The sequence below is a fragment of the Amphichorda felina genome (assembly GCF_050947745.1).
Source record: "Amphichorda felina strain 45539 chromosome Unknown scaffold_6, whole genome shotgun sequence".
NCBI lineage: Eukaryota > Fungi > Ascomycota > Sordariomycetes > Hypocreales > Bionectriaceae > Amphichorda > Amphichorda felina.
This window is the reverse complement of record NW_028145044.1, coordinates 2,110,893-2,138,026: the sequence shown is the minus strand read 5'-3', so window position 1 is coordinate 2,138,026 and position 27,134 is coordinate 2,110,893. Positions and strand designations below refer to the sequence as shown.

The window sequence follows — 27,134 nt, the reverse complement described above, 5'->3', positions numbered from 1 at the left end:
CTGACGAGTTTGGTTGTTCCTCTCACCGTCTGTTTATTTCCCAAGCTTCCTCGAATTCCTACCCTAAACCCCAGGACGAGGAGGCATTGGATTTTGGGACATATGGGTGGCGTAACAATGTGGCGGGTCTGACGTCTGCCTAAGCTATTGGCCTGTGGCTGAGACCGTTCGAGGATGGGATGTGGGGACGTCATCAGCCTGCGTGGCTCGGCTACAAGGTTCCTAGTAGGAGCATTGATGAGCAGCTAGCCCCTCGTCTTGAAGACGAAACAAGCTTCCGCCTCAGCTTCCACGTTCACCTTTCGCCTTGCTCCCTTTTCCCACCAAAACCAACTATCTTGGCCACGCGCATATTCCTTGGACACACACGGCCGCATAGCTACGTACTTCTCACCGAGCTCGCAGCATGGCCGCCGCAACTGATACGGTGAGATTACACGGACCTCGACCCTGTGCGCCGGAGCTACTGCTAACGTCACTCTTGTTTCCCAGCCTACAAAGGGCACAGGGGACAGCGGCGCCGAATCGCCCACCACCGCCCGACCACTCGAGATGGACGACGACGATGTTCAGGAGACTGGTGTGATGGGTGGGGACGGCAATACCACGTCTACGACCGGCCAGGGTAATGCTGCCAACGCACCGACGACGACTTCGACGACTGAGACATCCCCCGCTCCCGAGACTCCCGCGACAGGAGGGGAGGAGGCGGCTCCCGCGAAGCCTCCTCGACCACTGACCGAGGCCCAGAAGAATGAGATGACCCTGAAGGAAGCCTTCCCTGGCGTCGACGCTAGTGTCATCAAGGCTGTGCTCTCCGCCAGCGGTGGGCGCGTGGAACCTGCTTTCAATGCTCTCCTTGGTACGACTCGAAGGCCAAACTTTCGAGTGCCAGAATTTTTAGCTCACGTATATCTAGAAATGACCGACCCAGATGCCGCTAGGAACGAGCCCCAAGAAGCTCCTCCCCCTCAGCCCCCTCGGCCGCAAGGACGACCAGAGATGTCGCAGCTCGAAGCCGACGAGCTCTATGCTCGCCAGCTTGCGGAACATTACGATAATGTGGGCGCCTACGAGGCTCGTACCTCGAACCGCCACCGCGACGATCGCACGAGGCAGCACCAGCAGGGGTATGGCGACGATGACAAGGAATACAGCTTCATTGATGACGACCTGCCTGCTATTCGCGAGAACCTGCGCCAGGGTTTCCTCGAAACGCAGACTAAGGTCAATGGATGGATCAATAATTTCAAGAAGCGCCTCGAGGACTCCTTTGACGAGTCAGAGGAACCTCGCCATCACCAGGGGCAGCGCCGAGGCGAGCCTAGCCGGAGGAGTGGCGATTATGATGCCGATCCCCAAGTCTTAAGCGATGATTTCGCGGGCATGCGATTCTCCGCTGACGGAAGTGAGTATTTTGTTTGCCCCCCTGCTTTGAGTGACATGCTAATTCTACATAGTGCCGGTAAATCGCTCGCAGACAGGCATCCACCGGCCACCTTCGTCTTCACCTCGCCCACACGACGGGCGCAGAGTCGGTTTCAAGGAAGAGACGGAGGAGATCGACATGTACGACAGGTCACCTCCAGTGCCGCCCAAGGATGCGCCGCCTGCGAAGTCGAGCAAGTGGCAGCCGCTCTCTACGGTTGAGCCCAGCCCTATTGGCGATAATGACCCTTTTAGCCTGGGCGATAGTGAGGATGAGAAGGACAACAAGGATGCCAAGGACACAGCCAAGGACAAGCCAAAGGATTCGACATCAGACGAGGGCGAGAGACTGAAGAAGGCGGCAGCGGAAGCCATGGCTGATAACTTGGTCGACTCAGGCAAAGACAGTAGTTCCAAGGCTACCTAACACTAGGTAGAAGCCATGGTCGGGATGAGAGCATTGGGCGGAATGTGGGGCCCCATGATGGGCTATTTTGGGTGTTCCAGCCATCGAAGTAAGACTGCGAATATTATGTACCTCGTAGGTGTTGAGCTATTGATGCCAGTGCAGCACGAATAATAAGATAAGTGAATAAGCTTTCGGACTACTCGTACGAGTACTCGTACGAGTACGGTCATTCGTTTAATATGAGGAAATGTGCGACACAAGTTCCTGCCCTACCTACTATATTACCTAGTAAGAACCTCAAGCCCAAGGCTGAAGCCCCTTCTACCACATATTACTCGTACGAGTACTACTAGGTAAGTCAACAGTATCAGTGACATCACTATGGCGCCTGCTAATAGGCCACGCAAATAAAATCAGCTATCCCATTCATACTAGCCATAATACCTACCTGTCTATTTCTGCTCCGTGCGGGTATAAATAGATACCACATCGGCCAATAATTTGGCTATGCTTGATATTAAAATGTATTGCAAAGCTAATAACAACTGGTCGGTTAGCTCAGTTGGTTAGAGCGTCGTACTAATAATGCGAAGGTCATGAGTTCGACCCTCATACTGACCATTTACTTTTTGCCTTTTCCACTATTGATCTTCTTTTTTGCAACTATGGATATCTTGCCACAGGATATGACTTTTCAGAAGCGCGATTTTTTCAACAAGAACTGGTCGGTTAGCTCAGTTGGTTAGAGCGTCGTACTAATAATGCGAAGGCCATGAGTTCGACCCTCATACTGACCATTCCTTTTTGCCCAACGATATATGCATGGGGTTGATGCTTCTTGTCGCTGGGTTTTGTGTCGGCTGCCATCCGCAACCTCCAGTCGACGTTTCTTAGACTCACCCACCCACCTGTCTGCACAGCGCCACCTATATTGCGTTAGAAAAATTTAAGTATCAAGAAATAGTATCAGCCATAAGAACTCGGCATTTTTTTCATCCCTACGAACTAGACAGTGCTGAGAAAGCTTGATTCGGGGTGATGTCGGCTGTAGTTCCCGGAGGTCCGTATATGGCGTTGCCGTTGGGCTCTTCATCCCGAATTCTTCTGCACAGTCTTTTCAAGTCCCGGTCAATACCCCGCGGCTAGGAAGTCACGATCTCGGCATGACTAGTTGGCTATCTATCAACAGGGACTTGTCTCCGGCGGCGTCATGGACGCTATTCAGGACGAGGATTTGGACATGTCGCTTCCCCAGAAGGACTGCCACGGCCGATTTGGATTTGATTTCCTAACCCGTGCTCGTAGATGTGACTAAGGAAGTGACAGCAAGGGGGTTTGAAACCCAAATCAAGAAATTCAACATGTGGACACAAGTGTCATCATAAAGCTGCTAGCGGGACTCGAAACGCAGAGGTATACTTTCGACATCTTTACAGAGGGAAGTCAGTCTGCCGCCATCTAGTTCATGCCGTTATTCTCAGAAATTTAAGAAAGATACCCAGTCACATAGTAATAAGTGACACCCTGCCGGCACTCGGGGATCGTAATTCAATTCACCTGAGGGTAAAAGTCTTGAATACCAGTGTTTTTCATCATCTTGTGTAAACGGTGCCGAGTACCCTAAAGAGTTGCCTTCGATCTCTTAAATATGGATCGAGCCAGCAAGGGAAAGGCAGATAATTGTCAAGATCCCAACCAAATACCGGGACCTATTAAAGGGCGATATATGAGCGCCTCTAGAAATGAGAGGGCCGGTGTGATCAGCAATGTCGGGCTAGGGAGGCGGAAACTGAGAGATCTCGCCTCCTTGGCAGATACTGCCCGGAGACACTTGTCCGTCAGCCAGTGCGGTCGCCGCATTCGACAAAGAAAGGGGTTTGTTTAATGACTGGTCAGGAGATGTCAGCCAAGGATAGCCTGAGACGAGATATCGATATCCGTACATGTATTTCAGCATGCCCCAAGATAATCAATCAGGGGAATACGGCGGCACTAAGAGGCGGATGAGAGTGGAGAGAGGAGGGAGAAATAGTAGTACCCAGCGCTAGAATAGCATCAACTCGCCGCAGACAGCTCCGTATTTGAGAGTAATATCTGGATTCACCCCTTTTCTCCTCTTACATGCAAAAAGCAAAAAGGAAACCGTCTTGCCACTCGATGAGCTTCAGACGACATGGTCAATATGAGGGTCGAACTCATGGCCTTCGCATTATTAGTACGACGCTCTAACCAACTGAGCTAATCGACCAATTGATTGATGGCCCGCTTGGAGGCATTATCTGCGGCGGATGAGGCGTCGCGAGATGCAAAAAAAGGCAAAAAAGAATGGTCAGTATGAGGGTCGAACTCATGACCTTCGCATTATTAGTACGACGCTCTAACCAACTGAGCTAACCGACCAATTGTTGTGGAGAGGGTGGCATACCAAGCATATATACCCACTGCACTCCAAACTGCACAAATTCATTCACAGTTACGTACGTTAGCTGTGTCCCATAACCAAGGGGGTGGGAAGCACAGCTTGACTATATTAAATTTGGGATGGTCAGGAATTTGGGAGAGAACGTGGCTCTGTGGTGTTGGCCCGTATTACCCTTCTATCCTTGGGCCATTGGTCCAGAACGGTCTCTGCAATGCTGTTTGCTAATGTGCCGTGATCCGTGGTGGCGTGGTGTTTCGTGGCCTTGGAAGAGGAGAATATTTCCTTCACGTGCAGCAACTCTGGTCAACTTCTAGGCTAGAATCCACTCAGCTACCTAAAATATCGAGTGAGATCGTATAATTAAGGCTTGCAATTTATCATCTTGGTTCCTCACATGGTTCTCATTACCCGTCTGTGAAGCAGCAACACCCCTGGTTAATCCTTCAAATGCCTAGGACTGGATCCTGTCCCCTCCCTCAGTACGCATAGATGCTTCAGACATTCTGTGAAGGGTGTGCAATGCCTCTTTTACGCTTGATAACAGGCCCGAGCGGCTTGTTTAACTGGCACTCGCTCCGAGTTCCGGAATATCGATCTAGCTTAGGACGTGGGTCGCAGCAGCATATGTGTCTATCGCAATCGTAGACTCGGCCCACTATCGATCGTGTTGCCCCATTCCTCGGGTTGCGCATAATACGCAACGTTTTTAAAGATTAGCTAGGGTAGTTGAAGCTTACGCAGTCCGAGGACCGGAGAGGCTCTTGATCCAAGCCTGGCTGGGGTTCTTGTACGAGGTAAAGCCGCGCGAATGGGGCTGTCGATGCGGTCTTTTGGTCTTAGTAGCATTGGTTCGGCAGTAGCGCAATAAACAAGAACGTGGACTGAGAATGGATGGTTGACATCAAATACTCCGTACTTGGCGAGGAGTTGCAAGACCCTTGTTGATCGCGTCCACCTTCTGGGCTGGGTGGGGCCTTGTCACCACTAGGCGCGGGGACACGTGACCGGATCTGGAGGAATCAGAAAGCAGCATGCCCGCACGTGCGACAGGAACAGATGGATTACATGGTGGTGGTAAACGAGGGAGGATTGTTGGCGAGCAAGCAACACGGACGGGCCCTTTGGCTGCTGATTCCCGCGAAGGGATTACGTACCGACCTTATCCGTAGGTAGTAGTCGTAGTAGCAAAGAGCAAAGATGCGCGCTTGAATATCGGGCCCTTTTTCATGACTCTTGCTCGAGTCCGTCCACCCCGCTTCCCGGTGCAGCAGCTCCCTCAAGCTGCTTCCAGGCCGTTTCCATTCCTGCCGTCGCCGGGCCTGGGCCAAAACTCTGCAGCATCGCACGCCCTCTGTTGAAGGGGTCACTGCCTCTCGCTCTCTCGAATCCTCGATTGCCGAAAGCCACGCCATTCTGCTGCTGAGGCACCTGTCTCGGGTGACACGTGGGTATATCCGCGGCGAGAGACTGTGTTTTCCGGTCATCGGCGGTTGGGAACTTCTTGTTGTTGGGCCTGACGACCAGATAACCGCCTCACTCTCGCTCTGCCACCACCACCTTCCATACAGGCGACACACACTGAGTCACTCACCCAATTGCTCTGGGCCGAGCAACCGCTGTCGTGCCGCAATCCAACTGCGGTCGCACTGCAGGGTGTGCTCATTGCTTAGTCCGACTGCTCAGTCCACGGCAACGGTGCAACTCACATCTGAGCTGTTGTTGCAACGCTGCTCTTGAGCCAACCCCACGTACCACCTCGCCTGCCACTGATCTGCATCCTTGCTCTCATCCAAGACCAGCGAGGCCTGTCCATTTCTTGACATGACATCTGGCCTCGAGACATTTTCTCCTACGTCTCTGTGAGAAGAGGAATTGCGACGACAGCCACGCAGACGACAGCCAAGACCGTCCACACTCGCCTCAGCGCTGACGGCCGACTGCTTCCGAGCCGTTAGTGTCCATCGTGTCGCTCCTATCTACACGCCCTAGGAGGCACAATCCGCCTCTCGAGTTACCATTTTCCTGCTATCTTACCGGCGCGAGCCCGCGGGCAAGCTCTCGTTATGTAAGTGGTCAATCTCCATTCCCCTTCCTGGCGCGTGAGGTATAACCCATGCCTAACCCTCCCTCTTCACATGTAGGAAGTTCGGAAAGCAGATCCAGAAGCGCCAGCTCGAGGTCCCTGAATATGCTGCTAGTTTTGTCAACTACAAAGCGTTGAAGAAGGTGAGGCCTCCAACTTTTCTCCCTAGCCAATAGTCTTTTGAGTATCCTGCACCCTCTTGATCCCACCTGTCTAGGATAGAGTACCCCTCAAGTCGCATCACACGCATGTGCCATGGTCACCCACCATCGATGCTCTTACCACTGACACTCTGCCATGTAGCTAATCAAGAAACTCTCGGCAACCCCGACTCTTGCTGCTCAAAATGGTATCAACCGCAAGGCTACGCCTGCAGACTCCCAGGCTGCTCTGCAAGCCAACAAGGCAACGTTCTTCTTCCAACTGGTAAGGCTAGGGAATGTCTGTATAATGACCGCTCGCTGACCCAGATACAGGAACGAGAGCTGGATAAGGTCAATGCCTTTTACCTCCAGAAAGAAGCTGAGGTTAGTCTTCCTGTTCCTTAATCGGACTGTCTTGTTGAGAATTGTGGCTGAGAATTGTTCCAATGCAGCTCAAGATACGTCTCAAGACACTTTTGGATAAGAAGAAGGTTCTCCAGTCCCGGCAAGGCATCTCAAGGCGCTCAGCCAAATTCACCACTCTAGAAGAAGGTTTTCAGCAGTTTGCCACTGATCTCAACAAGCTCCAGCAATTCATCGAAATCAACGGCACTGCATTCTCAAAGATCCTCAAGAAATGGGACAAGACATCCAAGTCCAAGACAAAGGAACTTTACCTTTCGCGAGCTGTCGAGGTCCAGCCCTTCTTCAATGCTCCCGTCATTAGCGAACTCTCGGACCAGGCGACAACGAGCCTGCAGGAGCTGGGCGCCTGGTCAGATGGAATTCAGGTCGACTTTAGGTCATCTGGGCATGTTGTGACAAGTCAGCATTTCATTGGCACGGATGAAGGTGACGCCGACACGCTGCTGCTTGATACGGTTGTTACAGGAAATATAGCTACACTGCGTGACCTGCTTTCAAAGATGCGGTCTTCAAGCGACTCTGAAGATGGTGATAGCCCGCTGATGGAGCGTATCACTCGGACTTTTTTGGCGGCGATTTACGACGCACCCATCGAGACCCTTCAGGTGCTCCTGGAGACCAATCTGGTTGATCTTCATTCCTACGACGATATCAACGAGCGAAATTGCCTGCACCAGGCTGCCATCTACGGAAAACAACATGTCCTGGAGTGGGGACTGGCTGATGGCGTTGCAGTGGACCGGACTGATGTCTACGGACGTGTTCCGCTGCACTATGCAAGCTTGCATGGAAGGATCACCATGCTTGAGGCTCTCCTAGATGGTGAGTGTTGGAACCAAGGAGATATAGGCATACACTGACTTCCTTTAGCAAACCCTGCCACCATTGACCTTATCGACCACGACAATTTCACTCCCCTCATCCACGCCATCATCCACGGGCACCTTGACTGTGTGGAACGTTTGTTGGCCAAGTCAGCTCGCATCGACCCAGTGTCAGATTCGGACCACATTCCCTTGAATTTAGCCTGCGAGCATGGTTCAGTCCCGGTGGTTGAGCTCCTGCTCCAACATGGGGCGAAAATCCTTCCTGATGCTGAAGGTCTATACCCGCAGCATCTGGTGGCGAGATCAGGCCAGACATCGGGGCTCCTCCTTCTACTGAAGAAGTATGGGGCGGATCTCGACCAGGTTGACAAGCTCTATGGGTGGACACCACTTGTGCATGCTGCTAGTGAAGGTAATGTCGACTGCCTTCAAGCCCTACTTAGGGCTGGCGTGGACCCAAACATCCTCGACGAAAAGGACCTTCCTGCCATGTACTATGCTGCTTGGGAGGGCCACCTCGAGTGCATGAAGCTTCTCACACCCATCAACACGCGAGCGCGTGCAAGTCCACTGGTGACTCAGCCGTTACTCGGGCCCCTTGACAGCAGCAGCGCTCCTGTCCCGATGTCCCTGGACCCCGATGCTATACCTGCACTGGAACTCCCGCCACCCATTATACCTTTGCGCAGATACGGCCACAGCTTCCTTGATACCAAGACGGTTGTTCAGATAAGTTTCGAGGACGTTGAAGAGCAGCCGTTAGTCTTCTTCCAGGACGGCAAGTATCCTGCCGCCCGCCTCACCATCTCCTCCAAAGTGTCAGACCTCATCCCGAAAAACATTATTCTCCCTTTCCAAGAAGATACCCGCATCGTTTCATTCCAGGTCGACAACCTCGACTCCTTTTCCCTCGACTTTGACGTTTTCCCCGCTTATGGAGCCAAGGTGATCGCCAAAACGGTGGTTTTGCCGAGCACTTTCAAAACACTTCAAGGCAACTCAAGATGCTGCCTCCCCCTCTTTGACCCCCGGTTGCGGGCCATTGGGCAAATCAGCTTCCATACACAGGTTATCAAGCCATTCCAGGGGAAACCGCTCGAGATTACGGACTTCGAGACGTACTGGAAAGCCACCAGCCAGTTCAACCAACCGACCAATGCTATCGTCACCGGATCGAGCTTATCGGGAGACTACGTGAGGTTGTTTGTCCAGTATACCAGCGACGGGGTGCCGGTACTGTGGCCGCGCTGGACGATCCCTTGCGGAGGCGTCGAAATTCCTGTCTGCCGACTGTCTCTGGAGCAGTTCATGGCTACGACCTCACAGAGCAGCAGTCGCGAGGAGCTACGGGCCTTGCCGTCAAAGATGGTAGACAATGTTGCAGACATTTATCATATTATGGCCACGGCAGGCGTCACACTTGCAGAGGCGCTGTCTATGCTACCCGCGGGCATCCACGTCAACCTCCAAATCCTGTATCCTACCCCGGAGGAGGAAAAGAGTTTGGCTCTAGGACCGGCCCTCGATGTAAACGTCTTTGTCGACGCCATCTTGACGATAGTCTTTGACCACGCTCGGGCGCAGCGAGCCCACTTACCCGACGTGGTTCGGTCAATTGTGTTTAGTAGCTACAACCCGCAACTATGCACAGCCCTCAACTGGAAGCAACCCAACTTCCCCGTCTTCCTCTGCAACGACTTGGGCAGGGAAGACACAATAGTGTCTTCTAACATGATCCAGAGCAGCGGCAGGCGGAGCGGGTCGATTAAGGAGGCGGTGAGGATCGCGCAGAGCAACAACTTCATGGGGCTGATATGTTTCTCTGGGCTCTTGGTAAGCAACCCTCCACCCAAGGCGTGGCAAGGATAGAAAGCTGACCTTCAATAGGACATGGTCCCCGCCCTCGTCGATGCCATCAAGTCCCAAGGCCTGGCGCTCGTGATGGACAAATCGGTAAACTCGCCTGAAGCGAGTCCACAGGTAGACCCGTTCCAACGGCTGCCTCAGGGGGTGGACGGCGTGTTGAAACGCCATGGTATTCTGCGATTTAATGACTCGATAGACATGTAGACTTGCTTGTAACAGAATCTTTAGGCCGCAATCAGGCCAAAAATCTCATGGATAGCAGTTAAAGCGACTTGCATACATGTGGATATCTTCTCTCAAGCTCCCTTGTATTGGTATTTGAGGCGCGAGAGCTCGGATTCGGGGTCGACGCTGGCCATGACCATCTTGGAGACAATGACAGCCCCGTAGACCACCGCGGGGAGATCACCCATGCCGATCAGGCCGAAGCTCGCCGCGTCCGACTTGGTCACCAAGCCCATGAGCACCAAGAGCACGACGAGACCTAGGTTTAGGTACGGGAGGTACTTGTCTAACGGGGAGCCAGGATCCAGACCCAGCTGTTGCCGCTGCTGCTTCTGAATCTTGCCACGCCTGCTCCGGTCGAGGATCTCAATACCCGTATCGGTGTGGGGGAGGCGATGCAGAAGGAACGCCGTGGAGAGGAGCGAGGTGATGCTCAGGAGCGCAAGCAGGGCCGTGGATGGGTGGACCAGCGAGGGGAAGTAGGGCAGCGTGGCGGCGACGGGCAGGGCGAGGAGGAGACGGGCAAAGAAGGCGTTGCCGGAGGTGTTTTGGGCGACGAGGCGGTTGATGAGGTCTTCTTGCTCTGGGGAGGCGGGCGTGTTAGTATGGATATTCGGAGCTCTCTGAAGTAGGCGGTGGGGGGGACTTACCCTCCTCGTCCATGGCTTCGGGCTGCGAGCCCGTCGAGTCGGCGTCCTCGTCGGCAGAGTAGCGAAATGTCTGCCGGAGGCGAGCTGTCTGGTCTTTGAAATTATCCATAGCGGAGAGATGTGCTGCGGATATTGATGGTATCTTGGTTGCTTGCAGGTGGGAAGTGTCCTCTCAGGCTCTCTCGCTGGGAGTGTAACGTAAACGTACAATGACGCGCCTCTGGGCGTGGATGTACCTGGACATAGCGGGGCGCGTGGGAACTGGGAACTGCCACAAGGGTCCTGAGGTGTGGCTCGGTCGTTTCGGCAGCGCCGCAAAATTTCCCCGACCGACCTGGACTGGAACCTGCTCTCATCATCCCACTTTTCGTTGCTACTCGGAAACTAAGCTGGAAAGCAGCGCAACGCAGACATGCTGTCCCGAGTGCTTCGACGGAGGCTCGTGGCCTCTCTGAGAGCCAAGCAGACCCCCCGTGGCAATCTGCAGAGGAGATGGATCACGCCGGCGCCCAGGCCGGGAGACGGGCCTCTCATGTCCAGGCGGGCAGACCGCGAGCTCCCCAGTACGAACCCCCGTCCTCCAATTGATTGAATACACACGCAGAAGACCCAATCCCGGACCGGAGTCGAGATACTGACAAGGAGAAACCTGCAGACGTCGAGCAGGTCAGCTTCCGCTGGCGCCGCACCCTCCCCATCTTCATGGCCATCGTGGCCGCCTGCTCCGTCGCCATCTTCAACTACCAGAAGATGTCGTCGCCCGTCATCGCCTCGACTCTCTACGCCCTGCGCACCTCGCCCCGCGCTCGCGCCATCCTCGGCGATGATATCTACTTCAACCACCAGATCCCCTGGATCCATGGCCAGATGAACCAGCTGCAGGGCCGTATCGACATCTGGTTCACCGTGCGAGGCACGCGCGGCGTCGCCACGATGCGCTTCGCCAGCAACAGGCCCACGCCGCGGGGCATGTTCGAGACCACCGAGTGGAGTCTCAAGACTGAGGATGGCGAGTGGATTGATCTCCTCGAGGGAGGAGACCCGTTCAAGGTCTTGCTGGGGGATGATGATGCTATCCCGATGCCGGCGATAGCGGCGCCGGAGCTGGAGGCGGAGGAGGATGATCGGACAAAGAGGGGCTTCCGTCAGCAGAAGCCCCTCGGTCGGTAGTCGATTTTCCCTTCTCACAGAGGACGGCGCAGATTCCCGTGGCTAGGGGGGGAATTAAGTCTTGTGGTGAATGACGGCATGAAATGTCTTGTACAGTAGTAGATCTTTGTGTTATTATACAACAGGCCCCAATTTGACTCCGAAATCCCAATTTTTATACACCTTCCTCTCCGTCATAACTACAGTCCCAGCTCAGGTTGGCGCTGCGCCTTCATCTCCATATGAGCCAACCGCGCCGCCAGGAGTTGCTCCTCATGGTCGGGCTGCCTCTCGAGCAGCTGCTTAACCGCCTTCTCGCGGTGCGGCTGCGTGGGCGCCTTCCTCTTCTTCGAGTCTTGCAGCTTCAGCGTCCTGCCCTTGGGCCCCGGGACGGGCCCGCTGACAAGCACGGTGCCGAGCTCGTTGTCAATGGCCATGACCTTGAGGTTCTGGACCGTGGCCGACTCGTTGCCCATGCGGCCGGGCATCTTCTTGCCGGGGAAGACACGGCTACCACTGCCCTGCGAGGGGCCCACGGAACCGATGGTGCGGTGGTTCTTGGAGTTTCCGTGCGACGCCTCCTGGCCCTTGAAGCCGTGGCGCTTCATGCCACCGGCGAAGCCCATGCCGCGCGTGTTGCCCTTGACGTCGACATACTGCCCGACCTGGAACCAGTCGGGCTGCAGCTGCAGGCCCACGGGCAGCAGGCCCTGCTCGTCGCGGACTAGGAACTCGGCCAGCTCAGCCTTGGGCGCGATGCCCTTGGCCTCGTAGTAGCCCAGCTGCGGGGCAGTGACATTGCGCGCCTCCTTGGACCCGCGGCCGATCTGGACGGCCCAGTAGCCGTTCTTCTCGCGCGTCTTGTTGGAGACAACCTGCACCTGGTCGAGCTGTAGCACGGTGCACGCGATGCGGTCCTTGCCGACGTAGACGGCCGTCATGCCCTTCTTGGTGGCGAGCACGCCCGTGCGCAGAGGGGTCGTGGGCTCGCGGCGCTTGAGGGCAGCGGCGGGGCCGGTGGTCAGGGAGGGCAGGCCGGCGGAGGGCTGGTTGAAGCGGGCGTGCTTGGAGCGCGGTGGTGTGGTGACCCAGCCCTTGGAGGAGTGGGCGGCGCGGGAGGGCGTCTTGGGGAGGAGGAGGCAGGGACGAGCGGTGTCGAGGCCGGGGCGGAGACGGGGGAGGGCCACCCGCAGAGGTAGACGGGGTGGCATAGTGGGCGATTGGCCAGGGAGGCGATGGTTGAGGGGGGTGGTTGATGGCGGTGGTGATGGGGTTGGCGATGGGCCCAGCGAAATTTTGGGAGGTTGAGAGCTGGGGGGTTCGTCGGTTCGGATCATCTACGGCAGACACTGGCGACGACCACCAGCGGCGGCAACCAGCTAGCACAACACCGAGAACCAGGAACCAGGAACCAGTCCTGCCAATAATAAAAATTGGGGGGATTGATTTCATTACGATGCGTGCCTCGTTAATATCTATACGGGTGAATCCGCGTCTGCATCTGCACCTTGCGTGATCATTGCAAAATCGACCTACACCCCCGGCCCTCTCCCCCCAATACCGCTTCCCATCTCGTTCACGCTCGTCCCCTTGATCTTGTGATCCCCCGGCTGGGCGGCCGCCTCGTACAGGATGTTGGTGGGCGCCTTGCCCAGGGCCGTCCACTCCCCCTTGAAGCCAACGTAGCTGATGCGCGACACGTCGTCGCCAAAGTTGTCCACAAAGAAGAGCACCAGCCGGTGCACCTTGCCGAACAGCGCGCGCTTGACGGGGATCTCCTGCACGTCTGACGTCTGCGACAGCTCTAGCACCTGCACGGGCCGCGTCTCCTCGGCCGCCGAGAAGTCGAGGTCGTCGCGGTTGATGTACAGGTGCAGCGTCCGCGGCGCGCAGTCTGCCGGCGATGTGCGTATCAGGATGGAGTGGAGCTTGACCTGCGCCGTGAACCTGTGATGAATTCAGTATTTGCACCATCTACTTTACATGGCCGTATTTGCATATTATTTTAGCATTGGTAAAAATATCAGTCCACACTTACGGCACTGTCATGAGCAGCTGCTCGTCCGCATCGCTCTCCAGCTCCGGCTCGACCTCCAGCCTCTCAGCCCACGTCTTCTTGACAATAGCCTTGCCGGCGTCTCGTGTAGCCTCATTCAGCGTGGTAATCTCATCGAAATTCACCTGCTCGTAGAGCGAGAACTGGATTGCCGGCGTGATGTCATCTGAGTGGTCGTGCTCATGGTCGTGGTCGTGGTCGTGGCCGCCGTGGCCCGCATGCTCGTCGTGGCAATGAGACATGCCAAGGTCGCTGTGCGTGTGTCTACCTCAGTATGATGATTTTCCTGGGTGAGAAATACTTGATTTTGTCGTGGCGATGTTGAGGTTGAGATGGATCTGTATTGGTCACTCATGGGGTTCCACGATTCAGCATGAAAGTCCAAGTTGCCCCGCGGTTACCCGCATCACGTTTGGCATCCTCTTACGGTCGCACATTAATACCTAGTCAAGGTCCGCAAAAGCTGCAATAACAGAAAACTCCAACTCAAGGAAAACGCTACACAGCAGATATATTGATATTTATACGTATATTATAATCTATATTTATGCGCATATTAATATTTATACGCATATTATAGTCTATATGTATGCGTATATTTTAATCGTTATAACGCTTATAACGCCTCATAATTAGTAGCAAAGCTTTAATATAAATAAAGGTAGCCCTTATAGTCAAAGATAGGCCTCGTAGATAATAGTAGTTATTGTACTAGTAGTTAATAGCAACCGTTATAGTCAAAGGTAGGCGTTGCAGTCAAAGGTAGCCCTCGTAAAAGGTAGCAATAACCCACATAAAAATAGCTAGAGGTAGATATAATCTGCTATTTGACATATAGATAGTAGCAGCTCTCATAGCAGCGCTCATAATAAGAGATGGTGTATATGTATAATTGATGATATCTCTGATCTGTGGAAGTATATTTTCGGACCTTGCCTAATGCGCGACCGTATCCTCTCGCCGCTTGGGCTCTCCAAGGCACCTCCTTAATACCTCACGACAAAACAACTATTAGTAGATATGGGGGAAACGGTAGGTTCCTCATTCACTTATTTGACGAGACAAGGGACAACATGATAAAAGTGAGCATCTCCATTTCCTATTCCAATGGACTCTCCAAATGGGGTATATATGCAAGATGACCTCTAACAAATGCACCGCTTTCAACGCCCTGAACGCCAGATTGCCTATGCCCTTACGCTCTAGACCTAGATCTAACGGAAACCACTCTTTCTCTTCCCCTTCTTCTTCTTCCTATCCCCACCAAAGGGTCCCGCTACTGGCTGGCTCATAGTCATCCCAGGGGGTCCTTGGCTCTGAGACGACGCTGGCACCAGCTGGCTGGACATGATCTGAGTTGCCGCCGGGTATCCAATCCGAGTGCCCGTCATTGTATCCTCCTCCCCCTGGCTCTCGGCGAGACCCTGCCTCATAAAGGGTGGCCGCTTGTATTTTTCCGCCATCGCCTTCCGCTTCGCCTCTATCCTCTGCAGACGCTGCCTGGCCAGGTCGAACTTCTTGTCGCTGACGATGGCGACGCTGGATATGTAGTCTTTGGTGTCGACGCCGCGTTCAGTGGGCCAGTGTGAGAGAATTTTTGCTTGCTTCATATCCCCGAGTGTTCCCGGCTGAATGGTGGGAGCAAGTAGCTGCAAGCGCTGAAAGGCCTCATCTGGCCCAGCAGCAGAGCTGGTGTTTGAAGGCGAAGATGGCAGCGTCGAAAAGGTAGGCTGGGAGGAGGGTATGGGGAAAGGGCTCAGCATGCTCAGCTGGCTGTCCAGGGCTGGTTCCGGCGCCCCTGGCCCAAACAGGGGAGTGTCTTGCACAGCTATGCCATGCAGAGACAGGAACAAGTCTCTGGCCAGCTCCGACACCCACGTTTCTCTCAGCTGTAGATCGCTTTCTGATAAACGGCCCTTTAAAGGACTGAGCCATATCGAACTCAGCTGGCTGTGTAGCTGCAGAAGGCTTCCGAGGGGCCTCTCTGGTTCTTCACTGCGGCGCCTGGCAAGTTGGGTGACCACAGTTTGGCCATCGTCTCCACCAAGGTCTTGCATTAATTCTTCGATATCTTCGGCGGGGATGAACTTAGACTCGTCATTTAGCCAGGTCTCGCTGGCTATTTCGTGCCTGTTTCAGGGTCAGTAATGGCGGGCCACAATGTCAGGTTTGGGGTCATACCAAGTCATTAGGGGAAGCCGCCCTGTAGATTGTCCGTGTTGGAGTGCTTTTTGTATAGCACCAAACAGCTCTGTCGGCAGCCCTATCCTCAACTGACCCGTAGTGCCCCTCACCAGCTCTCCGATGGCTCTCGCAAGGACATCAACATTCAAGTGGATGGGCCTTGGGGGGTTTTGAGGTGCAGGGTTCACTGTAAGTTCGAGAGCCTCAGTGTCCTTGTCTCGCCGCCTACTGGAGAGAAACTTCATCGCTTCGTCCGTCATGGAGTCTGGTACCACGACAGTCTCTCCCATGTGACGCAAGATTTGAAGTCTCTTTTTCCTCCAGCGGCGATTCTGGTTCGTCTTTGTCCAGGCAACCCGGTTGACGGGGAGCGTCACCTCAAGTCTAGGGTCTTCGGAGGCAAAAAACATGCAGTATCGGATACCGAGGCCTTGGCCCAGCATCATCCCCTGGTAGAACTGCACACCTTCCCGCCGGTATCTGGAACCGACACCTGATGATCGCGAGGGGCATGTGAGCTTTAAGGGTTGGATGACAAGCTCCTGAATAGTAAATGGCTCCCCTTTGGTTTTTTGGTCCCGAGATAAGGACGCCATCTGGGAATGCCATTGGGGTATTTCGCTGTCAGGGCTGAGGCCGAACCAGTGAATGCTAACTTGACTGTCGTTTGATGAGTACACTGAAACCATGGCGCAAGCGCCCTCGGTCTCTATAGACCGGTTCGTGGTCATTCTCAGACCATCACGACTAGCCGGCCCATGTGGACAAGTCAGCAAGATGCGTGATTTTGATTCAGTTTTCGGATCCTTGGAGGGATGGAATATGTCGACCCAGACAATGAACCGCGCCGTGAGAACAAAAATATGGTTCTGGTTGACGGGGCTGAGTTGGATATCGAGGATGCGACCGAATTTGGCCTTCGTAGATGAGAACTCTAGTATCCTCGGAAGGAAGGAGTTCGTCTCAAAATCGACGATCTCGAAGCGCTCACTGTTCCATAGTAATATGTGCGATGACCGTAAAGCCATCCCTCCCGGCCTTCCAAGCCCCCCTGGATAGGCGTCATCCCAGAAATCCCCGGTCCTTTGGCCTCCCACGAAAAGTACGCCATGCTTCTCGGCAGGATACATAGGGGTTGTTGGGATCGAATTAAGGGCTCCTTCCCATATGTGGCCACATCGGTAGAGAGACAGACGCATTCTCTTCTTATCAGTCCTGCTAGAGGCTAGGACGTTCCAAAGCGTCCAGTAACCGCACTCATCGACAACGCATATCTGAGGTGCCCAGTCGTCTGCTGGAGCGTTGAAGGCCACATCCGAGTGGGCATTTCCACCAGTTTCGCGATGGCCCAGCGTCACAGTGGCGTTGGGGCTGATTCTTGATAATTTCTGCTGTGTCTTCTCATACGACCAACTTTCGGTTTGGGGGATCTTGTGGTACTCAGGATGAAGTATCGAGGTTGACGTCTGCTTCTGCACGAGAAGCCATCGGATGGACTCGGAGCGTGAGACACTTTTTGCGAACTTGATCTGGGATATTGGGAGCCCATCGCTTCTCCATATCAACTCGTCGTCCTGATCCATGGGGTCGATGACGGACAGATGCAAGATGCAGTCTTTGTCATCATCCCATACCCACCGAGAATTCTCGATCCGTGCAAGGCGCAGGAGCTCCCCCGACTCTCCTGTTGCAGCCGCGAGCACAGACGTGACAGATGATCTTGAGGGAAGACTCAAGTCCATCATCTCGCCGATAGAAAGAAGAGGCTGCGTGTTTGCCGCCTCATCTAAATTTTTGAATCGGTCAATATCTTCCGTGAGGAGTCCAGAGAGCTCCGAGTTGCCCATAAGGGCTTCGGGATGAGACTTGAGCAGCCATCGCTTTTGGAGGTTTCGCTCTGCCCAGATATGAGAATAGGTTAATTGTGGAAGCTTCTTCTTTGATGCAGGGTACAGAACTGCAGATGATCCAATTTGCTGAAAGTGGGGGACTGTTGGAAGCAAGTCAGTGTTGATGTCGGTGTGCTGGATGGATGTTCAACATACGATGGGATGTGAGGCGGCTTGTGAGAAGGGTTCCAGGCTCCCCAGAAATCCTGTCATCTCGAGGGATATATGCAAGCTGCCCGACTTGACCGTATCTCAGGTCCGCAAAGCGCCGGGCGTCAGCCATCTGGCCGAAGTAGAGATTTCCGACGTGAAAGCAGAGCTGTGAAAATCTTCATCTCGATTTGCTGAGAACGTCGTAGATTCGAGCGATGAAGGCTGGGAAAGTGTCTAAGTCTGCATTATTTCCCACGGCGCCAGGTGAAATCTTTAAGAAACTGCGGGCGAATAAATTAGAATAGGACGTTTGCAAGAGACTGGAACAAGTTCAAGTTCACCAAGAAGTCACTTGCACGTTTGGAGCTTCTTGATCTGCAGCATGCCCCACGTGGCTGGTGCATCTGCAGGTGGGTCCATGCGCCACATCTTCACATGGAGTTGGCGCAGCAACGCGCCTGCTGTGAACCGGCCTGTAAACACCAATTCTCCCAATCCTGGTGCAAACCGTTGTTAGACCAACACTTTCCGCGCGGCCAGATATCCCACGAAGACCGGAAATCGAAGGGAACCCCAAATACTATTCCAGGGTCACAGTCAAAATGTCTACGGCATTCGAGTCCTCGCTGTCGAGCAGCCAGCGCCGCCAGAGCGCGCTTCCAACCGGCCCCTCGGTTGCCGACACACTACCCAGCATCGAGTTTGGCTTCGACGACCTGCGCGATCGCATGGCCAAGTTCACCGCGAGATTCGACGCCTTTATCGAGCAGGGGAAGAAGCGCGTATACGAGGAGCGCAACCAGTTTCGCATGAACATGGCTGAACTTCAAGGTACGCGCGAGATAAATCCGGCGCAAGAGAACTACCGTGGCTAACCTGATGTGTTTTCGTTTTGCAGAGGACCAGCGCATGAAGAAGCGGGATATAGAAATCATCCATATCAAGACATCGACGCACCAGCAGACAGTCGAGAAGGAGGAGGCTGAGACGCGCGAGATGGAGGCGGCCATTGCGTCGCTAGCCTCGCAGCGCGACAACCACAATGCCACCCGCGAGGCCCTCAAGGCGCAGATTGCACAGACGCAGGCCGAGATTGACGCGCGGCTGGCTGCGCAGCGCGCGTACGCCCAACGGCAGGAGGCGCAGTCGCGCTTCAACGTGCCGGAGCTGGACTTTTGGATCTCGAACCTGTGCATGCGGATAGAGGGTGCGGGCCACGACGACAGGCTCAAGTTTGTCTTTACGCACATTGACGAGCGCAACTGGGAGCGCGAGGCGTGGTTCGAGCTTGTGACAAGCTCGCGAGACTACGACGTGAAGCACTGCCGGCCGAAGCTGGAGAGGGAGAAGGTGGAGCGAGTGCTGGAGAGGGTGAACGAATCACGGGAGCTAGTTGTTCTGCTCAAGGGGATGCGGGAGCTGTTTGTCGAGGCTACGAGGCAATGATGAGGGTTCAAGAGTCGGAATGAATATATGCATGGCGTGGCGTTGGGGTTGCGATTGGTAGTCGTTCGAGCTGAAGGCGGTCTTTTTATTCGAGACGCTCATGATTGTTATCTTTGTTGACGACGACGTTACTGCTCTTGAAGAGCTTGGAAAGCAACCATGTGTTATGACATTAGGGATAAATAACAACCTCCGGTTCGTATCAGGTAAGCGCTTTGAAATTAAGGAAGCTAGCACATAGAAGTACCAGCACCCATTCTCAATATTCCAAGTTCTTCGTTTGTGCCTGATTTTAAGGATTTTTGGGTGATGGCAAGAAACATATGTTGCCTAGGTAGCTGCCCCTTCCGAACTTGTTGAAGTTCCCAACGCGGGGGGCGTAAACCCACCGCGTATTTTGAGAGGTGGCGGACTTCTTTCTCAATCACCATCACCACCACAATGCCCGACCAAGACAAGCACGCTGCCGCGCAGCAGGCCGTGGATATCCTCCACGAGATCTCTACGATTCTGGTTTGCTCGACCCGTCACATCTGCCTGCGCACGCCAAATTGAGGCTGACCACCGGCTCCCAGAACTGCCATCTCGACCGCCGCACCCTCTCCATCTGCATCTCTATGGTAGAGCGTGGTGTTAACCCAGAAGCGCTCGCGGTACGTTATAGCCTGGGGATCGTGGACTCTGGGTCATGGAGCTGACAGAATTTATTTCCCAGCAAGTTGTCAAGGAGCTGAGGCACGAGGCGCAGGGCGTACAGCAGCATGCCGCGTAGTAGCAATGACTACCCTCATGACATGAGTCCCTAGCGACGCGTTTTGTCTTCTTGGCGTTCCTTTCATTCACATATCGTGGTAAACAGGCTAGGTGGAATCACGGACCGGCGAACGGTGTAGTCATATTTTCTCTTATGAAACAACACATCTCGTTGCTTTTCCAAACCCTTGCCGTATGCATAGCACCTATCTGTACCAGTTACTGCCCTTGCCACTCATCCTTTCGAAAACCCATGACAGGCTTTTGTAGTACGCGGTCCACCCCTTTAATGGAACTAGCCTCTATGATGCCACGCCGACAAGATAACCGTCAAACTCACGTATCGTAGTGGAAGTTGATCCGGCGCTGCCAGGTGACCGTGATGCACAAGAAATAAAGGAATGTACGAACACGCCTATAGCCATCAAAGCATCTCAATCATAGGTGCTACTGATACACCTAGGTAGTGATGACTTGAGCAACACGCCTGGTGATGATTAGCCAACATACTCATGGATGATTGAATAATATGTCTAGTTATGATTGAGCAACACGCTCTGTGAATGTTTGAGAAGTTATGAGCAATAAAGGACTTGATCGCCAGCGTCGATCATGACGGGTGTCCCTAAGGAACCTATTTACCAGTTTCACTTAATTATTACTAGCAGGGTAGGTAGATCATATGCGCGCTTTCCAAAACCCAACGCCATATCCAGAATTTACAAATTCATCGCAGTTCGTATCAATGCCAACAATAAGATGCGTAGAAACCACCTGCCAGAACGCCATTACCATCACCTGTGCCCAATTAAGAGGAGCTCGTTTTCCTCGTCATCGTCGTCGTCGTCGTCGTCGTCGTCGTCATCCGCATCTGACAAGTCATCGCTTTCTTCATCGAAGTCTAACTCATCGTCATCGTCGGCGCTCCCTCCCCAGAACCCTAGAATGCCGTCCTCGGATTCGCTGTCGGACTCTACCTGTCCGAAGTTTGGCCCTAGCCGGGTGGTAATGGGCGGGTAAGATCCAGCGATGATTTCCGAGGCACGACGTTGGATGTCGATGCCACGAGATGAATGCCTCCGTCGACCAGCCATGGTTGTGTTGTCCCGCGCACCAGCTAATTGTTCTGCAGCTCCAGCCTGCTGTGATGGACCTTCTGGAGCGTCGTTGGCCCGTTCAGCCAAGACGGCCTGGAGCTCCCGGCTACCGCCGCCGAGGATTCGAAGTTCCACTGTGTTGTATGAGAGGCATATGCCGCACTTTAGCCCCAGCCAGTGGTACGGCACGGTGCTTCTCCCTGAGCAGTCATTGCACAGGACCATGGCTTTCGTGTCCCGAAACTCGGAGGGCATTGGTTGACCCTGGATGGCCACATCCAAGTTTCTGAATTGCGTCTCCATGTTTGCCAGACTTTTGTTGCAAATGGGACATTTGTACGATACCTTCATGTGCTGGTCATAGCACTTCTTGTGTATGCTATGACCGCAATTCATGAAAACAACAGGCTTGGGAGACGTGAACATGTAGTCTCCACAAATGGGACAGTTGCAGTCTGTGGATCGCTCAATGCACTTGTGTGATTCCTCGATCGAGGTCGGGATACATGCGCAGCACGTCTGGATAATGATTAGCTCACGTCGCCGCTTGGATCCATGCCATCTCACCTTGCAATGGACATAGTCTTTGCCTAACCCCAAGCCCCGCCGGCAAATTCCGCAATCGTGACAGTGATATATGGGTTTCGACTGGCGATTCTCCCAGAGCTTACAGATATCGCAATAGTATTGAGCAGCCAACTCGCCGCAGGCAATACACACGTCCGAAACCTTCTGTGGGGTTCCGCATAGCATGCAAAGCATGTGGCGCGTCTCGAATCGAGGGAGTTTGTGGTCCTCTTTCGCGTCATGACACAGACGACACGAGTACCATTTATTACAGCTAGCACATTGCATCTTGACATTTCGTTCGTAGTGCTGGCATCCTAGCGGCGGTTGCATAAAATCGGGCGGCAAAGAGTCTGTATATACACTCGGCGTGTTCAACCCAGACTGGCTCTTATTAGGTCGGATCGGGGCATACGTCGGGTTAAGGTCGTCATCGCTTAGAACAAATTTCTCCGTTTCGGTCGACTCGCCCAGGTGGCTCGGCCAGAACCGCAGGGACTCCAACGGACCGCCGTGCGGTGTCGGCCCCTCACGCGTCTGGCTTGCCGGCGATGGCAACTCTTCCTGGCCATGGCTCCCCAAGCCTTTAGAAGCACGGTATCCCTCGAGTAAGAGCTGGTGCATGAGCCTGGCTGTTTCCTCCTGTGGGAGACTGCGGGCGTGGATCGTTTGGATCCGCGCCCTCAGCACCTTCATGCCGTCATCTTCGGGGATCTGGTTGCCTCTCTTGGGGCTCAACGGGAAACCGAGGTGATCGCGAGGGGTGCCGTCATCGACTGTCGGGGTCATCGGGCTCGCCATGGCTTCCTCGACTATCGTCTCTTGCGTCGAGGAGCTCAAAGGCCTCGGTTCAAGCGGCTCAGGGCACGTTATGGATCGCACGACGGGTGGAGCATGATCGGAGTTGTCGTTATCCCTTGCAGTCTCGGGCTGGGGCCTGGAGGGCTCATCCCCACCACTCAGCGTTGTGCGAGAGGCCTCGGAGAATCGGCGTGCTTGGCGAAGGACGGGGTTAATGAAGAACTCGTTGACGATCGAGGACATTGGGAAGCGGCGGCGGAGACCCCTGGATGATATACAATATGTACAGACGGGGGTGAATCGAGGGTGGAGCCTTTCCTCGGCCTGGGCGGGAAGGTCGTTCAGGACCGCGGGCAGGATCAAGGGCGGGGGAGGGAGGAGGTGTCGTGTCTGTCACTTAGGTGGTGGAGGCGGAACTCAAGGTTTGTATGAGGTGGGAAGTAAAACCCGAAGGGTTCAGACTGTATAAACCTCCGTGATGGTGGGTGTGCAAGTCGTTTAGCCAACGCTCTTGGGGGTGGTACGATGAGTAGTTATCCAGACAATAATAAATCACTATTCAGCCAGTGAATCCCCACTTCGCGCGTACCTTGATGTACCTCGGACTAAAACACAGCACCTTCGGTACGACTGCGCTTCGCACAGCATCGCAATGTCACAACAGCATTGCAATGCCACAGCAGCATCGCAAGGCTATAATAGCATCGCATAGCTATAGTAGCATCGCATAGCTATAACAGCATCTCAAGGCCATAGCAGCACCCCAAGGCCATAGCAGCACCCCAAGGCCATAGTAGCGTCGCATGGCCACAGCAGCATCATAAACGTCACCCGGGAGATAAGGCATTTAATTCAATTAATTCATAGGTTTAACTAATACGTACGAGGGGCCTTCGTTGATGCAAAGGTATCAAGTATACGCTGTGGCTTTACGATGCTGTGGCGTTGCGTACTAGTACTTACGCGGGCAGCCTTCGTTGTTTAGAGACGATTAAAAAGCGTAAGAAGGTAGATAAAGGGTATTGGGATCTTTCCTGACCTGCTGAAGGATTTTGGCTACTCTGGAAGGAATCTATATTACTGCTGAGAGCGTGTCTCGGACTTTCTGCTATCTCTAAAAACAGGGGTCGCCTGCGTAAGTACTGTACTTGGGTGAGGGTATGAGTACATGAGCAGTACAGATAAGTGGGAATATACTGGCTGAATAGGTACTAGTAGTGATTTATTACTGTCTGAAAATATGTACTTGGTATTACGATTGTGTGTGATGGGCGTCGGCGCAGGAGGCAGTGGGATGGCATAACGAAGCGTGCCGGAAACGGGAGTCTCGAGTGGAGGCATGTGAAGGTGGCTTAGGTTGTGGTATGTTCTGGGTGTGGCTTGACAATTGTCGGGGACACTGAGGCATTATGGCTGGTGTAACTCCCCAGCCTCAGGTGGAAACTGGCACTGGTGGGAACTGGGAAGCGTGGAAGGCCCGGGTGGGACGCGGTGCACCGTGCAGGGCTGGAACGTGTCTTAGGTGGCATCTCTTCGACCCTGGGGATGCAGGGGCTTCGTATCCAGACGTGTTTCCTCCATCCTTCTGTGTGTTCGGCTTCGAACCATTTCTTCTCTTCTGCCCCTTGCGTCTCCATTGACGTTGTCGACAACGACACCGTCACTAATGCTGGAGCGCCTTTGAGTCCCTGACAGCTCGTCCGATCCTTACAATTCCCCCACTGGCTCGGTTGGAGCTTGCTAGGTCCCCTTTTCCCCCTTTGATTTATCACTGATCAGCCGCACTGCGGACTATATCATCTTCCATTCACACATCTATCACAACGCCTTTTCATCCTAGCTTGTAATCCTCCTGGACTACAGCCATGGCTGCCGAAAGGGCCGCCGCCTCGGGCGCTGACCATGGCGATGGTCTTCGAAAGCGTCCCGTTCCGTCGTCCCAGACCGCCTCTGCGTCCCCCGCCCAACCCGAAGACAACAAGAAGTTAGCTCGAAAGGTATACATTTCAAAGATCATGCCGCGAAGTTAATGAGTTCTGACATGAATGCTTGTAGGGGAAGAGCTTCATCCAGTCCTTCCAGGACTGGGAGCCCATCTTTGCCCCAATTCTTTTCACCATCGCTGCCTTCTTTACTCGGCTGTGGAACATCGGCCTCAGCGACATTGTGACGTGGGATGAGGCCCAGTAAGCCTTAAAATGCCTGGACCTCTGAGATATACACTAGCTGACTTGTTATACAGCTTTGGCAAGTTTGGAAGCTACTACATCAAGCACGAATACTACTTCGACGTCCACCCTCCCCTCGGAAAGATGCTTGTTGGTCTCTCGGGAGTCCTCGCTGGCTACAACGGATCGTTCGAATTCAAGTCTGGAGAGAAATACCCGGAAGAAGTCAATTTTGCCTTCATGCGCGCCTTCAACGCCCTCTTCGGCATTCTCTGTATCCCCTTGGCCTACTTCACCGCCCGAGAGCTCAAGCTCCGACGTCCTGCTGTCTGGCTAGTAACTCTCATGGTCCTCTGCGAGAATTCGTACACGACCATCAGCCGTTTTATCCTTCTCGACTCGATGCTTCTCTTTGGCACTGTGGCTACTGTGTTCTGTTGGGCCAAGTTCCACAATCAGCGACACAACAGCTTTGAGCCCGAGTGGTTCTTCTGGCTCTTCATGACGGGCCTGAGCATTGGGTGTGTCTGCAGTGTCAAGCTAGTCGGTCTCTTTGTCACTGCTCTGGTCGGCCTGTACACGATTGAGGATCTCTGGAACAAGTTTGGCGATTCGAAGATGCCTGTGGTAAGTACCATGTTGCCTGCGATCTCAACGGGATGTGCACTTACAATACTTGTAGTCTACTCTGTCAGCTCACTTCATCTGTCGGGTGGTCGGTCTTATTATCCTCCCCTTCCTCATCTATATGCTCTCTTTCGCCCTCCACTTTGCTATCCTCGACCGTAGTGGTCCCGGTGATGCTCAGATGAGCTCTCTATTCCAAGCCAACCTCAGGGGCACCAACGTTGGCAAGAACAGCCCCCTGGAAATTGTGTTAGGCTCGAGGGCTACCATCAAGAATATGGGGTATGGTGGTGGCCTCCTTCATTCTCACGTCCAGACCTACCCCGAGGGCTCCCAGCAGCAACAGGTTACCTGCTACCACCACAAGGATACCAACAACGACTGGTTCTTCTACCCCAACCGCGATGAGCCCGACTACGACCCCGAGTCTGAGGAGCTTCGATACATCGGCGATGGATCCACGATTCGTCTTATTCACTCCCAGACCGGCCGCAACCTCCACTCCCACCAGATTGCAGCCCCTATCACTAAGAGCGCCTGGGAAGTATCCGCATACGGCAACTTGACGGTTGGAGACGCTAAGGATCACTGGAAGATTGAGGTCATCCGTGATGCTGCCTCTCGAGACTACAGCAAGCTTCGCACCTTGACGACGGCATTCCGACTGAAGCATGCCACTCTCGGCTGCTACCTTCGCGCCGGCAATACCAACCTCCCTCAGTGGGGCTTCAAGCAAATTGAGGTCACCTGCACCAAGGAGAACAATCCTAAGGACGCCTACACCCACTGGAACGTTGAATCCCACTGGAATGACAAGCGTAAGTGTGATGGTAGCAAGACTCACTGCCCTAGACGCTAACATCGTTCAGTACCCCCCAGTGATCCTGGCGTGTATAAGTCGCCTTTCTTCCACGACTTTGTCCACCTGAACGTGGCCATGATGACCTCCAATAATGCTCTGGTCCCCGATCCAGACAAGCAGGATGACCTAGCCTCTCAGTGGTGGCAGTGGCCGATCCTCCACGTCGGCCTCCGGATGTGCAGCTGGGACGACAGCGTTGTCAAATATTTCTTGCTTGGCAACCCGTTCGTTTACTGGGGAACCACTGTGGGTCTGGGACTGATCCTGCTGGTAGTGGCCTGGTATCTGGTGCGCTGGCAACGAGGCTACAAAGAACTGCAGCCCGCAGAGGTCGATCGTATTCACTACGCTGGGTTGTACCCTGCGGTTGGGTGGTTCCTCCACTATCTCCCCTTTGTGATCATGGCGCGTGTCACATACGTCCATCACTATTACCCCGCGCTGTACTTTGCCATTCTCACCTTTGGCTTCCTTATCGACTGGTTCCTCAGAAACCGGAAGGGTGCGGTTCAGGCCGTTATCTACGGCATTCTATACACTGTCATCGTTGGCCTCTACATCCTTTTTATTCCTATCTGCTGGGGTATGACTGGCAACAACAAGCAGTATAGCTACCTCAAATGGTTTGACACCTGGAGGGTGAGCGACAGCTGAACGCTCACACCGATATTTCAACGACTTCCCAGTACCCGGGGAGGCGGGGGGCTATAGCAACGATGACGACAGTAACTGCTCGTCTCGCGTGTGTTGTTTGAGTAAGGAAATTTTATGTGGATTCACGAAACTAGATTGGCGTGTCTGGAAGGATGAATAGGAAAGAATGCTGGCGTGTCCTTACGCTTCTTGATGTGCTTAACTATCGAGCTTGTTACTAAACTTACACGATAAAAGATTTAGATAGAA

The 27,134-nt window shown here is 53.9% G+C and overlaps 11 protein-coding genes and 4 non-coding genes across 15 annotated transcripts; 8 read left to right on the top strand and 7 right to left on the bottom strand.

Moving 5' to 3' along the window:
• Positions 1-406: 406 nt before the first annotated feature.
• Positions 407-1,855, top strand: CUE5 (ubiquitin-binding protein CUE5; the record flags this gene model as incomplete). The annotated part of the gene is made up of 4 exons (XM_083195916.1): positions 407-427; positions 493-862; positions 920-1,408; positions 1,461-1,855. 4 exons carry the CDS (start codon positions 407-409, stop codon positions 1,853-1,855), a joined length of 1,275 nt encoding a protein of 424 aa, XP_083048932.1.
• Positions 1,856-2,384: 529 nt separating this feature from the next.
• ACO1O0_006528 lies at positions 2,385-2,458 on the top strand. Its single transcript has one exon. It is a non-coding gene; the product is annotated as a tRNA-Ile (tRNA).
• A 102-nt stretch (positions 2,459-2,560) lies between these two features.
• ACO1O0_006527 lies at positions 2,561-2,634 on the top strand. Its single transcript has one exon. It is a non-coding gene; the product is annotated as a tRNA-Ile (tRNA).
• Positions 2,635-4,011: 1,377 nt separating this feature from the next.
• Positions 4,012-4,085, bottom strand: ACO1O0_006526. Its single transcript has one exon. It is a non-coding gene; the product is annotated as a tRNA-Ile (tRNA).
• Positions 4,086-4,163: 78 nt separating this feature from the next.
• On the bottom strand, positions 4,164-4,237 carry ACO1O0_006525. The gene has a single exon. It is a non-coding gene; the product is annotated as a tRNA-Ile (tRNA).
• A 1,843-nt stretch (positions 4,238-6,080) lies between these two features.
• On the top strand, positions 6,081-9,808 carry PHO81 (uncharacterized protein; the record flags this gene model as incomplete). Its single annotated transcript, XM_083195915.1, has 7 exons — positions 6,081-6,118; positions 6,401-6,485; positions 6,646-6,768; positions 6,819-6,869; positions 6,938-7,733; positions 7,782-9,571; positions 9,626-9,808. The coding sequence occupies 7 exons, from the start codon at positions 6,081-6,083 to the stop codon at positions 9,806-9,808; spliced, it is 3,066 nt and encodes a 1,021-aa protein (XP_083048931.1).
• A 92-nt stretch (positions 9,809-9,900) lies between these two features.
• Positions 9,901-10,588, bottom strand: ACO1O0_006523 (uncharacterized protein; the record flags this gene model as incomplete). The annotated part of the gene is made up of 2 exons (XM_083195914.1): positions 9,901-10,412; positions 10,480-10,588. The coding sequence occupies 2 exons, from the start codon at positions 10,586-10,588 to the stop codon at positions 9,901-9,903; spliced, it is 621 nt and encodes a 206-aa protein (XP_083048930.1).
• Positions 10,589-10,891: 303 nt separating this feature from the next.
• Positions 10,892-11,649, top strand: COA1 (cytochrome oxidase complex assembly protein 1-domain-containing protein; the record flags this gene model as incomplete). Its single annotated transcript, XM_083195913.1, has 2 exons — positions 10,892-11,042; positions 11,135-11,649. 2 exons carry the CDS (start codon positions 10,892-10,894, stop codon positions 11,647-11,649), a joined length of 666 nt encoding a protein of 221 aa, XP_083048929.1.
• Positions 11,650-11,828: 179 nt separating this feature from the next.
• On the bottom strand, positions 11,829-12,839 carry ACO1O0_006521 (mitochondrial 54S ribosomal uL3m domain-containing protein; the record flags this gene model as incomplete). Its single annotated transcript, XM_083195912.1, has 1 exon — positions 11,829-12,839. One exon carries the CDS (start codon positions 12,837-12,839, stop codon positions 11,829-11,831), a length of 1,011 nt encoding a protein of 336 aa, XP_083048928.1.
• A 321-nt stretch (positions 12,840-13,160) lies between these two features.
• ACO1O0_006520 (PITH domain-containing protein) lies at positions 13,161-13,926 on the bottom strand (the record flags this gene model as incomplete). The annotated part of the gene is made up of 2 exons (XM_083195911.1): positions 13,161-13,575; positions 13,667-13,926. 2 exons carry the CDS (start codon positions 13,924-13,926, stop codon positions 13,161-13,163), a joined length of 675 nt encoding a protein of 224 aa, XP_083048927.1.
• Positions 13,927-14,898: 972 nt separating this feature from the next.
• Positions 14,899-17,970, bottom strand: ACO1O0_006519 (RNA polymerase I-specific transcription initiation factor RRN6-like protein; the record flags this gene model as incomplete). Its single annotated transcript, XM_083195910.1, has 3 exons — positions 14,899-15,803; positions 15,963-17,844; positions 17,914-17,970. 3 exons carry the CDS (start codon positions 17,968-17,970, stop codon positions 14,899-14,901), a joined length of 2,844 nt encoding a protein of 947 aa, XP_083048926.1.
• Positions 17,971-18,512: 542 nt separating this feature from the next.
• SPC25 (chromosome segregation protein Spc25-domain-containing protein) lies at positions 18,513-19,356 on the top strand (the record flags this gene model as incomplete). Its single annotated transcript, XM_083195909.1, has 2 exons — positions 18,513-18,741; positions 18,809-19,356. 2 exons carry the CDS (start codon positions 18,513-18,515, stop codon positions 19,354-19,356), a joined length of 777 nt encoding a protein of 258 aa, XP_083048925.1.
• A 441-nt stretch (positions 19,357-19,797) lies between these two features.
• On the top strand, positions 19,798-20,128 carry ACO1O0_006517 (mitotic-spindle organizing protein 1; the record flags this gene model as incomplete). Its single annotated transcript, XM_083195908.1, has 3 exons — positions 19,798-19,869; positions 19,932-20,009; positions 20,072-20,128. 3 exons carry the CDS (start codon positions 19,798-19,800, stop codon positions 20,126-20,128), a joined length of 207 nt encoding a protein of 68 aa, XP_083048924.1.
• A 775-nt stretch (positions 20,129-20,903) lies between these two features.
• ACO1O0_006516 (zinc ribbon domain-containing protein) lies at positions 20,904-22,817 on the bottom strand (the record flags this gene model as incomplete). Its single annotated transcript, XM_083195907.1, has 2 exons — positions 20,904-21,585; positions 22,153-22,817. The coding sequence occupies 2 exons, from the start codon at positions 22,815-22,817 to the stop codon at positions 20,904-20,906; spliced, it is 1,347 nt and encodes a 448-aa protein (XP_083048923.1).
• A 1,622-nt stretch (positions 22,818-24,439) lies between these two features.
• On the top strand, positions 24,440-26,885 carry PMT2 (dolichyl-phosphate-mannose-protein mannosyltransferase PMT2; the record flags this gene model as incomplete). The annotated part of the gene is made up of 5 exons (XM_083195906.1): positions 24,440-24,571; positions 24,630-24,760; positions 24,817-25,369; positions 25,425-26,187; positions 26,239-26,885. 5 exons carry the CDS (start codon positions 24,440-24,442, stop codon positions 26,883-26,885), a joined length of 2,226 nt encoding a protein of 741 aa, XP_083048922.1.
• Between the last annotated feature and the right edge of the window lie 249 nt (positions 26,886-27,134).